We start from the raw sequence: 11605 nt of genomic DNA on the forward strand, positions 1-11605 counted from the left end.
GAAGGAGCAGGAGAGAGGAGATGGTCATATCGAGATTGAGATTTGGACATACTGGGTTAAATGCTACATTATTCTTGATTGGGAAACATAATCAGAATCAGAATCAGAATACTTTATTAATCCCGAAGGAAATTAGGGAAATGTGCCTTCTGTGGAGACACAGAAACTATAGAGTTTGTGATATTGCACTGTCCGAAATATCAGGTGGAGAGGAGACAATTATCCCAAAACCTTATTAATATGAAAATGAAATTGGATCTGGTTGACCTATTGCAAAAGGATTCTGGAAGTAAGAGTTACCAGGCTTTATTTCAGTTTTTTAAAGCGGGAAGAGTGTTTGAAAGGCTTTGAGGTGTTTTTTTCTTTGGGGGGGGGCGTCATTCCAGTTCACACTCCATACTAGTGGTGGCGGTAATGCACCAATCAGTTGTTTGCCAACCGCCAATAACATTTAAGAAGAGGAAGAAGAAGGAGAGGCGGGACTCGTGTACGGTGGCGTTTTGAGATTTAACTCAAGGTTAAAGGGCAAGCTTCTGGCCATGAGAATTTTAATAGGTATGTACAATTTTTAAAAAGTTACACGTTTTTTAAAGTTGCTCGGAAAGGTCAGAGTGACATTACGCTTTCAGATAGCTTACAGCTAATGTTTACGTTGCGGCCAATAATGAAGTGCCTTATATCCATTAGTGAGTTTGTACTTGTGCATTATGTTGGGCTGTAGCACTATTGTGAACAGAGCCTGGGAGCTTTGAGAAAGCGTGCTAAAACTGTGTGCTTATGGTGTGTTTCATAGTTGAGTTTGCTCAGGTAATGCACAAAGCAATGTTTTGTAAGCATGTACAATACGCATGCGCACCACGCATGCCTGACTCACCTAATTTTGAGGGTTTTTTTTTTAATAATTTTGAAGCGTTTCTATGTATTTATTTAGTTGTTTGGTTAAATAATAGAAATATTTCTCTTTAAGTTAAACTGCAAAAACGAGAATAAAGTTGATCCAAAGCCACCTTAACGTCATGAGCAAAAAGGGTTTTTTGAAAGTTGCGACTTTCCTTTGTTACAGCAGTTAAAACTGAGTGTAATTTTAAATTTAACGTAAAACGTTAAAAAAAAATTAAAGCACGATATGATAAAATAAATCCGATTTTAAATCTTTATACAGTACTTTCTTTACACACTTGTATGAATCACAGTTTCTAAGTTGAAGGAAGTGTGCGGCTTTTGTTTTTCAGTTTGTTCCTTTTGATGATTTCTCTGTCTGTTGTGTTTCTTGTAGGAGGGGGATCTGGCTTCGTTGGCCGTGAGCTTACCCGCCTACTTAGGGACAAAGGTCATGAGGTGACACTGATATCCCGCCAGCCTGGTCCAGGGAAGATAACATGGGTATGACCTAAAGTTAATACAAAGTAAAAGGGCAAACCTAAAGCTCATTTTAGGACCTGTTGATTCATCACTGTTAACGAAACATCATACTGGAGCTGATGCCTGATGGTTTGAAGGACTGAAATTAGAGAGGGAGAAGAAATTTATTAATCCCTCATGTTGGTTCCTCCGGGAAATTCAGTATGTACAAACTGTACAGACAGAGACGTACAAACTGATAAATGTGGAAGGGGGATAGTTTACAGATCCAGTGACATTTCTAAACATCTTTATGTTTCTTCCTCTCTGCTCCTGCAGGGTGAGCTGGAGTCTCAGGGTCTCCCACCGTGTGAGGGTGCCGTCAACTTGGCTGGAGAGAATCTCATAAACCCACTGCGATGGTGAGAAATAAATAATCAAAGAGTCCATCCTAATATCTGCAGCATTTTAATGCATTTACAGGGATTGTCACTGTTTCTTCCCTTGGGTTCTGTTTTGAAGGTGGAATGAAAGCTACAAAAAAGACTTGTTCTCCAGTCGCGTTGACACAACTAAAGCTCTTTCTCAAGCCATTGCTGCTTCCTCCAGTCCTCCTCACTCTTGGGTGCTGGTGTCAGGTGTAGGTAAGCATTTAATAAGTGAGATTCTACTCAGCACAGCAGATCAGATGAACTCATTGATAATATAGATAGTAATTCTATTATTGCTTATTGTTCGTTTGTTTGTTTTCATGACACAGCTTGCTATAAACCCAGTCTAACAGCTCAATACACAGAAGACAGTGAATGGACTCCGTTTGACCTTCTCTCAAGACTTGTCAAAGAGTGGGAAGCAGCAGCACTACTTCCTGAAAATGTGGCAAAAACCACCAAACAAGTCATCATCCGGCCTGGTTTGTATACGGCACATGCTTATGTTTATTGTCCATTCTGAATCTGTCTAAATCAGGGGTGGGCAACTCCAGGCCTCGAGGGCCGGTGTCCCTGCAGGTTTTAGATGTGTCCTGGAACCAACACAGCTGATTTAAATGGCTAAATTAGCTCCTCAACATGTCCTGAAGTTCTCCAGAGGCCTGGTAACAAACTAATCATGTGATTCAGGTGTGTTGTGTTACCCAAGGTAAGATCTAAAACCTGGCCTGGAATTGCCTACCCGTGGTCTAAATGGATCAGATGAAGGGCCACATGCATCTTTCTGGTCCTATGTAAGGTCTTTGCTGGATTTTTTTTCCTATTTCTTAAGAACATGGCTTTCAGATCCTGTTCGTCTGCTGTAGATGGTTTCTTTAGGCCTGCCACTTCTTTTGTCCTCACGTCTAGTTTCTTCATAATTTGTAAGTGTAACCTGTAGTTCACACTGCAGGTGTTAATGCTCAATTGCAATTTTTTGATCAAATCCGATTTTTTTTTTTTCCTTTTCTGGTTGTTCACACTACAAATAAAATGTGACAGCAAATGCGCTCTAGTGTGAACGGTTCATGGCCCTCAAAGTGGTCCACATGCACAAAAGAAGATGTCACACACAACGCGCTCTGTTTGCGGAAGTAAAAATGGCGGCTACAGAGCTAGTAGGTGTTGTTGCAGCAGTCTATCAATTTCTGCACAGTCGTAACCGACAGAATTTTGACAAATTAAATAGAGAAAGAAGGAAACAGAGAAAAAAGAGAGCCCGTGCTTTAACAACGGCCGCCATGCTTTCTCGTTTGTCTTCTCTAGCGCTGATAATTGGCGTCCGTCTTGTGTCAGTGATGTAAAAGACAGATTAAATGCAAAATGACCATTCAAACAGCAGTCACTTTCTAAAACATCAGATACGTAATGGATTCAGTACCACATACGAAAGTGACCTAGGTCGGATTTGAAAATATTGGGTTTGTGCCGTTCAAGCTGTCATACCATGATCGGATATGAGTCGGATAGGATCAAAAAAAGTCGGATTTGATGCGCGTTCGCCTGCAGTGTGAACATAGCCTAAGTGTTCTGCTCATAGTTATTTTGGAATCACCAAAAATATAATTTTTATGCCTGTCAAAATATGTTATCCTTGGCATTTTTCAGAGATTGACTAAATCGACTTAAAGAAATGTGGAAAAAAATTTGTTTTTATGACTGGCTTCTAATAACAAAGTGCCTAAGGATACATTTTTAAAAACAGTGGTTCATTTCTTGAATTGGGTGCCTTTTTCATGCTTGAATGATTCACAGGTCAGTGTTAACTGGTTTAACAAACTAAAGAAAGTAATTGGGGCAAAAACCTTTCCTTTGAAGACGATCGGGTACAAGAACTAGAATAAAAAGAATGAAAAGGCTACCACCATCCAAAGAAAAACTTTAAAAGACCATCAGTCTGTTAAACTTTTGCATTTTGTACATGCATACACAACATGTGAAGATTTAAAGTATCTTATCTCTGTATTACTTTTTATCTTTTTCAGTTTTTATAGCATGAATTAAAATTTTATCTCGTGGGCCATTTCACGGCAGATAATCTGACTAGATTGACTGAATGGACAGCATAAGCTTGAACTAATGGTTTTTCAGTTATAAAGAGTGTCCCAGTAAATCATCATTAAACAAGTTAAAATGGCTGCAGTGAAAAACATGTGCTTTCTTATTTTCCATGCATTCCCCAGGGGCAGTGCTGGGTCGTGATGGTGGGGCCATGAAGCAGATGCTGCTGCCGTTCTGGCTCGGCCTCGGGGGTACCCTGGGATCTGGAAGACAACCATTTCCCTGGATCCACGTTTCAGACCTGGCAGGAATCATTGTCCGCGCACTGGAGCCCCCAGCTGACACTCCACCCTCCTCATCACCACAAGTGTTCAACGGAGTCGCGCCGGCTCTCAACACAAACTATGAATTCACTAAAGAATTGGGTCGGGTCTTGAGGCGGCCCACCATCCTTCCTGTACCTGGCTTTGTCATGAACGCCCTGCTGGGTTCGGAGAGGGCCGTGATCCTTACTCAAGGCCAGAAAGTCATACCTAAGAGGACTTTGGAGTCTGGATTTCAGTACAACTACCCTGACTTGACCTCCGCTTTGAAGGAGATTGTTAATTAACAAGAGAGTACGGCGGTTCATTTTTACTGTAATACAAGAATAAACAAATATGAGCCTAAACGAGTCATTGAAAATGAATCCCAGGATCATGACTCAGTAAAAGACTGTTGTAAATTACTTATTCATCAGATCTGTGTACTGATGAACTGTTGTTTCTCATATTGCTAAAGAGCAGTTATGGGATCATGTTTGAAAAACTGTTTTAAATAAAATGTCATGCTTTGCTTTAAAGTGTTTCTCCGCATTCGGGACAATAACAAGCGGCTTTAAGCCTTTGCTTACATTTAGAAAGCACTGGGACATGATTGTTGATACTGAAGTGTTTCTGTAAAATAAATCTGACAGAGTTGAGTCTTGATAACAGATGTGTCTAAACTTTCTCCTTTAGCAGCTTTTGCTCCTTTCGTTCAAACTCATGAACAGAGCTACAGAAGATAATCTTGGATGGTTGTACATCTAGCCATTAATGCTGCAACTAGTGACCGTGTTTATTGTTATTAACTCCTAATTAATGCAAAAAAAAATTGTCAGTGACACAGTGGTTAGTAATATAAATAACCACATGACCACATTACAGGTGGTGAAGCACCGAAACAATTATTGGAGCTACAGGTCATAGCCTGGAGTCTTTTTTTTTTTTTGTTTTGTTTTGTTTTTTTAAATAGTCGTTTACATAAGTCTAGGTTAATCAAGTTTACTGGATCTTTTTTGTGGCCTGCAGTAAATTAAAAATGTTGCTGAAATCTCTGAGTCTCACAGTGTCACTGAATTAACCTGCAACACGGAAACGTGCAAAAAGAAATTTTACCCTTTTTATTTTAAGGCTGTGAAATGTTATGTTACCAAAAAAAATACATAAAGCTCATGTTATGTATTGTTCTGCTGAATAAACAACTTTAAGGTTTGTTTGGACCGCATTGAAAATGAAATGCTTCAAGGTAAATTCAATTTCAAAATACTTTTTAAAAGACATTTCAGTCCAAAGAGCATCACACTTAAAAATATAATGGTTTATTGGAGGTGGTACACAATAAAGAAAACTGCAGAGAGGAAATGTATATGTAATTTGCAGCTCCTTTGTCTATAAATCAAAGTATTATCAGTTTCACGATGTATCGTATGTTTCCACAGTCTGTCTTTACGGCTGAATCGTCACTCTGAATCACTGTTGACGTCTTCCTCTACACCCCGAATGATCGGCATTTGATCTCCCCAGTCACTGCTCCGAGCGCAGCGGTACATATCTCTGATTAAAATGACATTGAAATAGAACAATTAAACAGAAAAAATCCAATACAAAACAAAACAGTCAAATAAGTCCATCAGTGACAATAAAACAACAAAAAGCAATAAGAATATCCAGCAACCAAAGGCTGCCTGTAGCACAGAGTATCGATTATTATGACATACAGAAGGTTTACAATGAATTTCTGCTCCATTTGGTCTAGTTCTGACACATTTTCGGATCACATAATTCAGAATTATAGCCAAATTTGATCAGCAATTCCCCAGTTTGAAGTCCAGGCAAGCCAGATCTTTTGCTGCATTTCCTTCCCTCATTCTCTCTTTCTGTATTTCCCGCATCTTTCCTGCGTGCCTACCTGTGTCTAGGAAATCTTTAAACACCTGAGGAGTTTTGTTAATTTTAGAAAACGTTGTTGATGAACTGCGTGGCCCCACACTGAATCAAATTCAAACAGTACGCAGCCCTAATAAGCATTTTAATGACATATTTCTTCTTAGTTTATTTTAATGCACCTGGTCCCTAACATCATATCCTAAAAACCCTATGGTATCCGATCTGACCTAGAGTCTTAATATCTCTGGATTCAGGACTGATATCCTCTCGATTATAAAATTAGACTTCAAACGTTTCTTTTTGATGAAACCTGAGCAGAATTTGATGACCCTGAAGAATCCTTTTGTCAGACTGCTGGGGGACTTCCCATGATGCACTGAGCAGTTCTTCTTCACTCTCTTCTTTTCCCTCCCAATGCACTCACCTGTCACTACTGAATGTCAGTACCTTTTGTCTTCTCTCTCCCACAGAGTGCATTTTGTCTTCATCTCTCTATGCCAGAGATGGGCAACTCCAGGCCTCAAGGGCCAATGTGCTGCAGGTTTTAGATGTATCCTTGAGCCCACACAGCTGATTTAAATGGCTAAATGGGTCAACATGTCTTGAAGTTCTCCAGAGGGCTGGTAATGAACTAATCATTTGGTTCAGGTGTGTTGACCCAGGGTGATATCTAAAACCTGCAGGACACCAGCCCTTGAGGCCTGGAGTTGCCCACCCCTGCTCTATGCTAGCATTTAAGGAAAAGGACTAAACCTATTCTGCAGCTGATGAATTTGTGTGACACTGATTTTTCTTTTTACCTGCTGTGTTTACGGGCTGTCACCACCATGTGCTGTAGCTGTCCGTCCGGGCAACACATGCGACAGTGGACATGCCTCGTTCTGCGCAGCACTGGTGCAATCAGCCTGGCCCACTCCACACCCTTTGTGCCTTCCTCCACTGCTTCTGTCCGCCTCAAAATTAGGTAGCTGAACTTCTCGATCTGACGGTCATTGTGCTGGAAAAGAAAAAAAAAAGGGTTGATATGGAATTCATTCAGCATTTATCTGAAAAAACACAAAACAAAACATGTTTGCATATATAGCACCTTCTGTCAGCAACAAATATAAGACAAGTGTAAATTAATAATACTTAAAAGGCAACAAGAATAAAAAGTTATGAAGTTAAAAATAACGAATTCAATCCAAGATAAAATCTTGGCGCAAGACTTTGTGTCTTTTATGTTTTACATGCTATTAAATAAATATGAGTTTCCTGATAATATACAATAATACGAAACTTCAGCTGCGTTCACAGAAGGGAATGAAGTGCAGCTGATTTTAATAGCAGAGCCTGGTACAGAAGACTATATGTTGTTTTTGCAGATTACACTAAAATGTTTTAGTCTTATTTGGTCTGTTGCTTGGTTTGCAGGACCAGCATTCTAAGAAGAAAAGCCTCAGAACTTCCTCTCCTCCCGTCACCCTTCCAGCTCATCCGAGGTGTTCCCAAAGCAGCTGAGGCATAATCTCGTGGGTCTGTCCCAGAGATTCTCTAAGTAGAATATGCTCAAAATGCCTCACCAAGGAGATGTCCAGGTCATATCCTAGTCAGATCCTCAAAAACCCTCAGCTGGCTCCTTTCGAGTTGCGGATGTACTCTGAAGCCCTCAGAAAGGACTCCCAAATGACAACAGTGAGCCACCCTGCGGAGGTAGTTGATTTCTACTGCTTCTATCTGTGATCTTTTTGTCACTACTTAGAGCTTGTGACCATAACTGTATACCCACCACTGCTTGCCATCTTTCTCTGAGGGCAACTCTAGACTGAGAGTCCAGCCCCTCTCCAGGAGACCTGTTGCAGAGCACCGGCTGTGCGTTGAGGTGAGCCTGACTATATTAGCTGGTACTACTCAAGCACTAATTCACCAGTGTTGTCTTAGGACAATAAGGATAATTTAAAATTCATGCAATGCTGCTCCGGTGGAGTCCAAGAATAAAAAGAAAGAGACCTGGTAATTAACAGATTAGATCCCATTTAAAGTGAAAAGCTGTAAACAGACATAGACAGTTGAGTCTTACCCTGGGTAGAGACAGAGGTTGGTAATGCTGCTGGAAGTTGCAGGGTGTGACGGGCTCATGGGCCAGTTTGGGACACACCAGTTCATGTGAACACTAAAATAAATAAATAAATGAATGAATAGACGCGCAATAAGACTGAGACACTAATGGCTCTAAGTATGACTTTAATTAAATCTACTGGGTGTTAAACTTACTGGAGCAAACACTGATGCTGGCCTGGAGTCATAAACGGTCTTCTCTTGTTTCTGGAGTCAGAAAACCAACAATTTAGTTTGATCAATAACAACTATTGTGAACTGCTGTCTTATCCAGTGTGTTTAAATACCTTCAATAAAGTATCTCTGGCTTCCATGAGTATCTGATGGCCCTCTTTGGTCCCATTTTCCACCAGCACCTAGAACATAAAATGCAACGATTAATAGTTTTTTTTTCTGTTTCCTTTTAAACACCAGAGGCTCACCAATCATTTTCTTAAGTTGTATCTTTCTTTGATCTCACCAGATATGAGCTTGTCTTTCTCCAAAGAGTGAATGCTGCCTCCTCTCGGTCTTTCACATTTGGCAGCTCTGAGAGGGTAAAAGCTGCAGTGACTAAATCAAACTGCACCTGAAAGGAGAAAAAGGATGGTCAGGATTTCCAGTTGTTGAGATTATCTGGAACATTAATGACAGCAAATCAAAAATATTGGGATTTTCTTTATTTTTTGATTTTGTCTGTTTGTGTTCTTTTCTAGAACAACAACTAAAAATATTTTAAAAATCCATGTATAACCCAGAATTGAAGTCTAGAATATTGCATATACATTTTTAATAACACACTGATTTTTTAAAATTCTTGACAGTGAACACATTGTGACTTAAATAAAAGCTGAGGGAGTTTTACCTTAGGAGAGACAGGGAGAAACTGCCTGAAATACACTTGTTTGATGCAGGGTTCAGCTCTTTCGTCATCACCTGCTCAATTCAAAAAAAAAAAAAAATAATAATAATAATACAATCCAGTCAGTTCTTATTAACATCTGTATTTCACATAAAGAAACAAAAATAAATTGTCTACATGTGTGTCTACCTTTCAGAAGTTGTTCTGCCAAAATGTTCATTGGCCCTGAGCTGTCCACACACACCATCTCCTTCAAAGAGTCACCCCAGCATGCGTGAGATGCCCTGAGGAAACGGCCAGATTATAAACTTAGTTTAGCTATTCAGACTAAAGCATTTACATGTTTTACTAGTGTTACACACTAACCAGACAACGGTTCCTAACCCAGAACCAAAATCCAGGAGAGTGTGAGGAGCAAAGGAGGGATCCCTCTTCTTTATCTAAATGATGAGGGGAAAAAACTGCAGGTATAACTGAGTTTAACCACAAAAAACAACTTGTGCTTGGATTCAAGCGATTCTTAAAAAGGAAGCTCCCTGTATCACCACGTAAGCCGATTGCCTCCACAGCACTTTGCTACCTCATTCAGAGCTCTCCTCACTGCAGCGTAACCGCCAGCAAGTCGAGCTGCCATGTAGACCACGCCGAGCTCTTCATCGTACCTGAAACACAGTGAGATGCTTGTAAATCTACTGCACGTCAAATTTAAGGACCAAAACTACAACTTCAGGATGGATCATGGTGGAGCGCAACCATTCGCTGGGTTTATCTAAAGAAAGCATCTTAAGTCTGTTAAAGGTATAAAATGTTCAGCATTTGTCATAAATCGCAGTTTTAGCTTCTCCTATTATGGGTAAAAGAGGCTTTTTCTCCTTTAGGAATCAGTAAATATAACAAAGAGGCATTCAGAACAGACTGAAACGTGAAAAACTGATAATGGATAACACTGTAGTTAAATGACATGTTACTTCGTGGGTGCCCAGTGATATGTCGTTCTTCGGAGCTCTGAGAGAACTTTCCTCCTAATGCGGTCTTCCATTGCTTGCTCGTCTATATCTGCAGAATGAATGTATATTTATTTTTTCTAGCTGCTGCATGATATGATCTTGTTGCATGTGTATTATTACTTTTAAAAAAATTATACATATGTCACCCACCTCCTCCCTTTTGCATGGCTTTCTCCCACAATTCTTTCTCCAGGCTCACAGCTTTCTGCCTCAGAGTTAAATCCTCGACCGCTCGTTTCCTGCTCCACAGGAAGTTCGTGAGCTTGTGAATGCGCTCAGGAAGCTGATTCACCTGAGCTCCTACAGATGCAGAGATGGATGAGAGGCAAAGGGTTTCAACCAATGAAGCTGGTCAGAAAGATCTGTTATATTAACTGATTTACCAACACTAAGCTTACTGTGAATAATCGACTGTGCAGCCACGTGGAGTTCCTCAGGTAGCCGTAGAGTTTTCAAGTTGGTCACACCTGGGTGTTTTCTGTGTGGTTCACCCTTTAGGAAATCTACCTGTGGCTGTGGGTGTGTAGCTGCACTTATTGCCTGAAATAACAGGTTTAAATGATGCTGTTTTACTGACCTTTGAATTAAACTAAAATATGATTATATGAGGAAAATAAAAAACAGGAAATCCAATTACAGCCAGATTTTAGAAAAAAACAAACAAACAAAGAAACCAAACAAAATCTGTGTTTCATTTTTTTCAAAAGATCCAGTGGCCACTACATTAGGCACATGTACTGTTTGAGTGCTTGTTAACGTAGGTATTTCATCAGCTAATCACATAGCAGCGACTTAACGCATTTAGGCATGCAAACATGGACAAGAAGACCTATGGAAATTCAAACCAAGCATCAAAATTTGGATGAAAAGTAATTTATGTTACGTGACGTGGTTGTTTGTGTAACAATATACTCGAGTATTGTTGCTGACCATGTCCACCTACTTATGATCACAGTATTCTGAAGGCAAAAGGAGGGCCTATCCAGTGCTAGCAAGGTGTAAATAATGAAGTGGCCAGTAAGTGCAGTTTTAGTTTATTTAATGAAATGTTTGAGTCCAAGGTAACTGGGAATCAGACAGCAGCCTTACTGGCTCCAGTTATAATGTCAGAAAGACATAGCCAAGAGATTTTTTATGCTGAGCTGATAATAACCCCAGAAAATCCCCTCAGTGTAGTATTCAGAGATGTGTTTGGGCAGTGTTTGAATGAACGTAGAAATCATGTTTTACACCAGTGAGAGTTGGCAGCCCTGACATCTGGGGGACAGGTAGAGTAGATTCACGACTAAATGGTGTATATTATGCCAAAAATAAAAAATAAAATGTAAATGTACAGACTGAAACTATTTTGTTCTCTATAGCTTATGTGTCTGACCTCTGCGATTAAAAAGCTGCATTCAGTGGTAATATCAATCCGTACTCACCCGGCACACCAGCATCGCCAAAGGTTTTCTCTGACAGAGAACACAGGCGCTAAATCTACGCAGTACCATAACATCTGCTTCTAACCGTTACGTTTAAATGGCTTAAAATTCAACTTTCATCCAGCCTTCCTAAAGTGTCACGTTAGAATCCCACTAATCCTTCAACAAAATAATTCCGACCACTACCTAAGGCGGAACACTTTCGCCCCTAATCTCTGTTCCCACCTCAGGAGAA

At 40.0% G+C, this 11605-nt stretch overlaps 2 protein-coding genes across 2 annotated transcripts; one reads left to right on the forward strand and one right to left on the reverse strand.

Moving 5' to 3' along the window:
* The first annotated feature begins 455 nt into the window (after positions 1-455).
* Positions 456-4785, forward strand: sdr39u1 (short chain dehydrogenase/reductase family 39U, member 1). Its single transcript, XM_085388774.1, has 6 exons — positions 456-555; positions 1277-1383; positions 1681-1763; positions 1864-1985; positions 2102-2254; positions 3995-4785. Exons 1-6 carry the CDS (start codon positions 540-542, stop codon positions 4420-4422), a joined length of 909 nt encoding a protein of 302 aa, XP_085244900.1. The 5' UTR covers positions 456-539; the 3' UTR covers positions 4423-4785.
* Positions 4786-5417: 632 nt separating this feature from the next.
* mettl17 (methyltransferase like 17) lies at positions 5418-11544 on the reverse strand. The gene is made up of 14 exons (XM_085388773.1): positions 11371-11544; positions 10345-10486; positions 10097-10246; positions 9908-9995; positions 9520-9601; positions 9306-9379; positions 9129-9223; positions 8943-9013; positions 8559-8666; positions 8386-8454; positions 8255-8305; positions 8061-8153; positions 6802-6998; positions 5418-5668 (listed from the first exon to the last, which is right to left on the reverse strand). Exons 1-14 carry the CDS (start codon positions 11437-11439, stop codon positions 5575-5577), a joined length of 1383 nt encoding a protein of 460 aa, XP_085244899.1. The 5' UTR covers positions 11440-11544; the 3' UTR covers positions 5418-5574.
* Positions 11545-11605: the final 61 nt, after the last annotated feature.

The sequence above is a fragment of the Rhamphochromis longiceps genome, linkage group LG18 (assembly GCF_057381845.1).
Source record: "Rhamphochromis longiceps isolate RC_006_pf linkage group LG18, R_longiceps_female_GT1.1, whole genome shotgun sequence".
NCBI lineage: Eukaryota > Metazoa > Chordata > Actinopteri > Cichliformes > Cichlidae > Rhamphochromis > Rhamphochromis longiceps.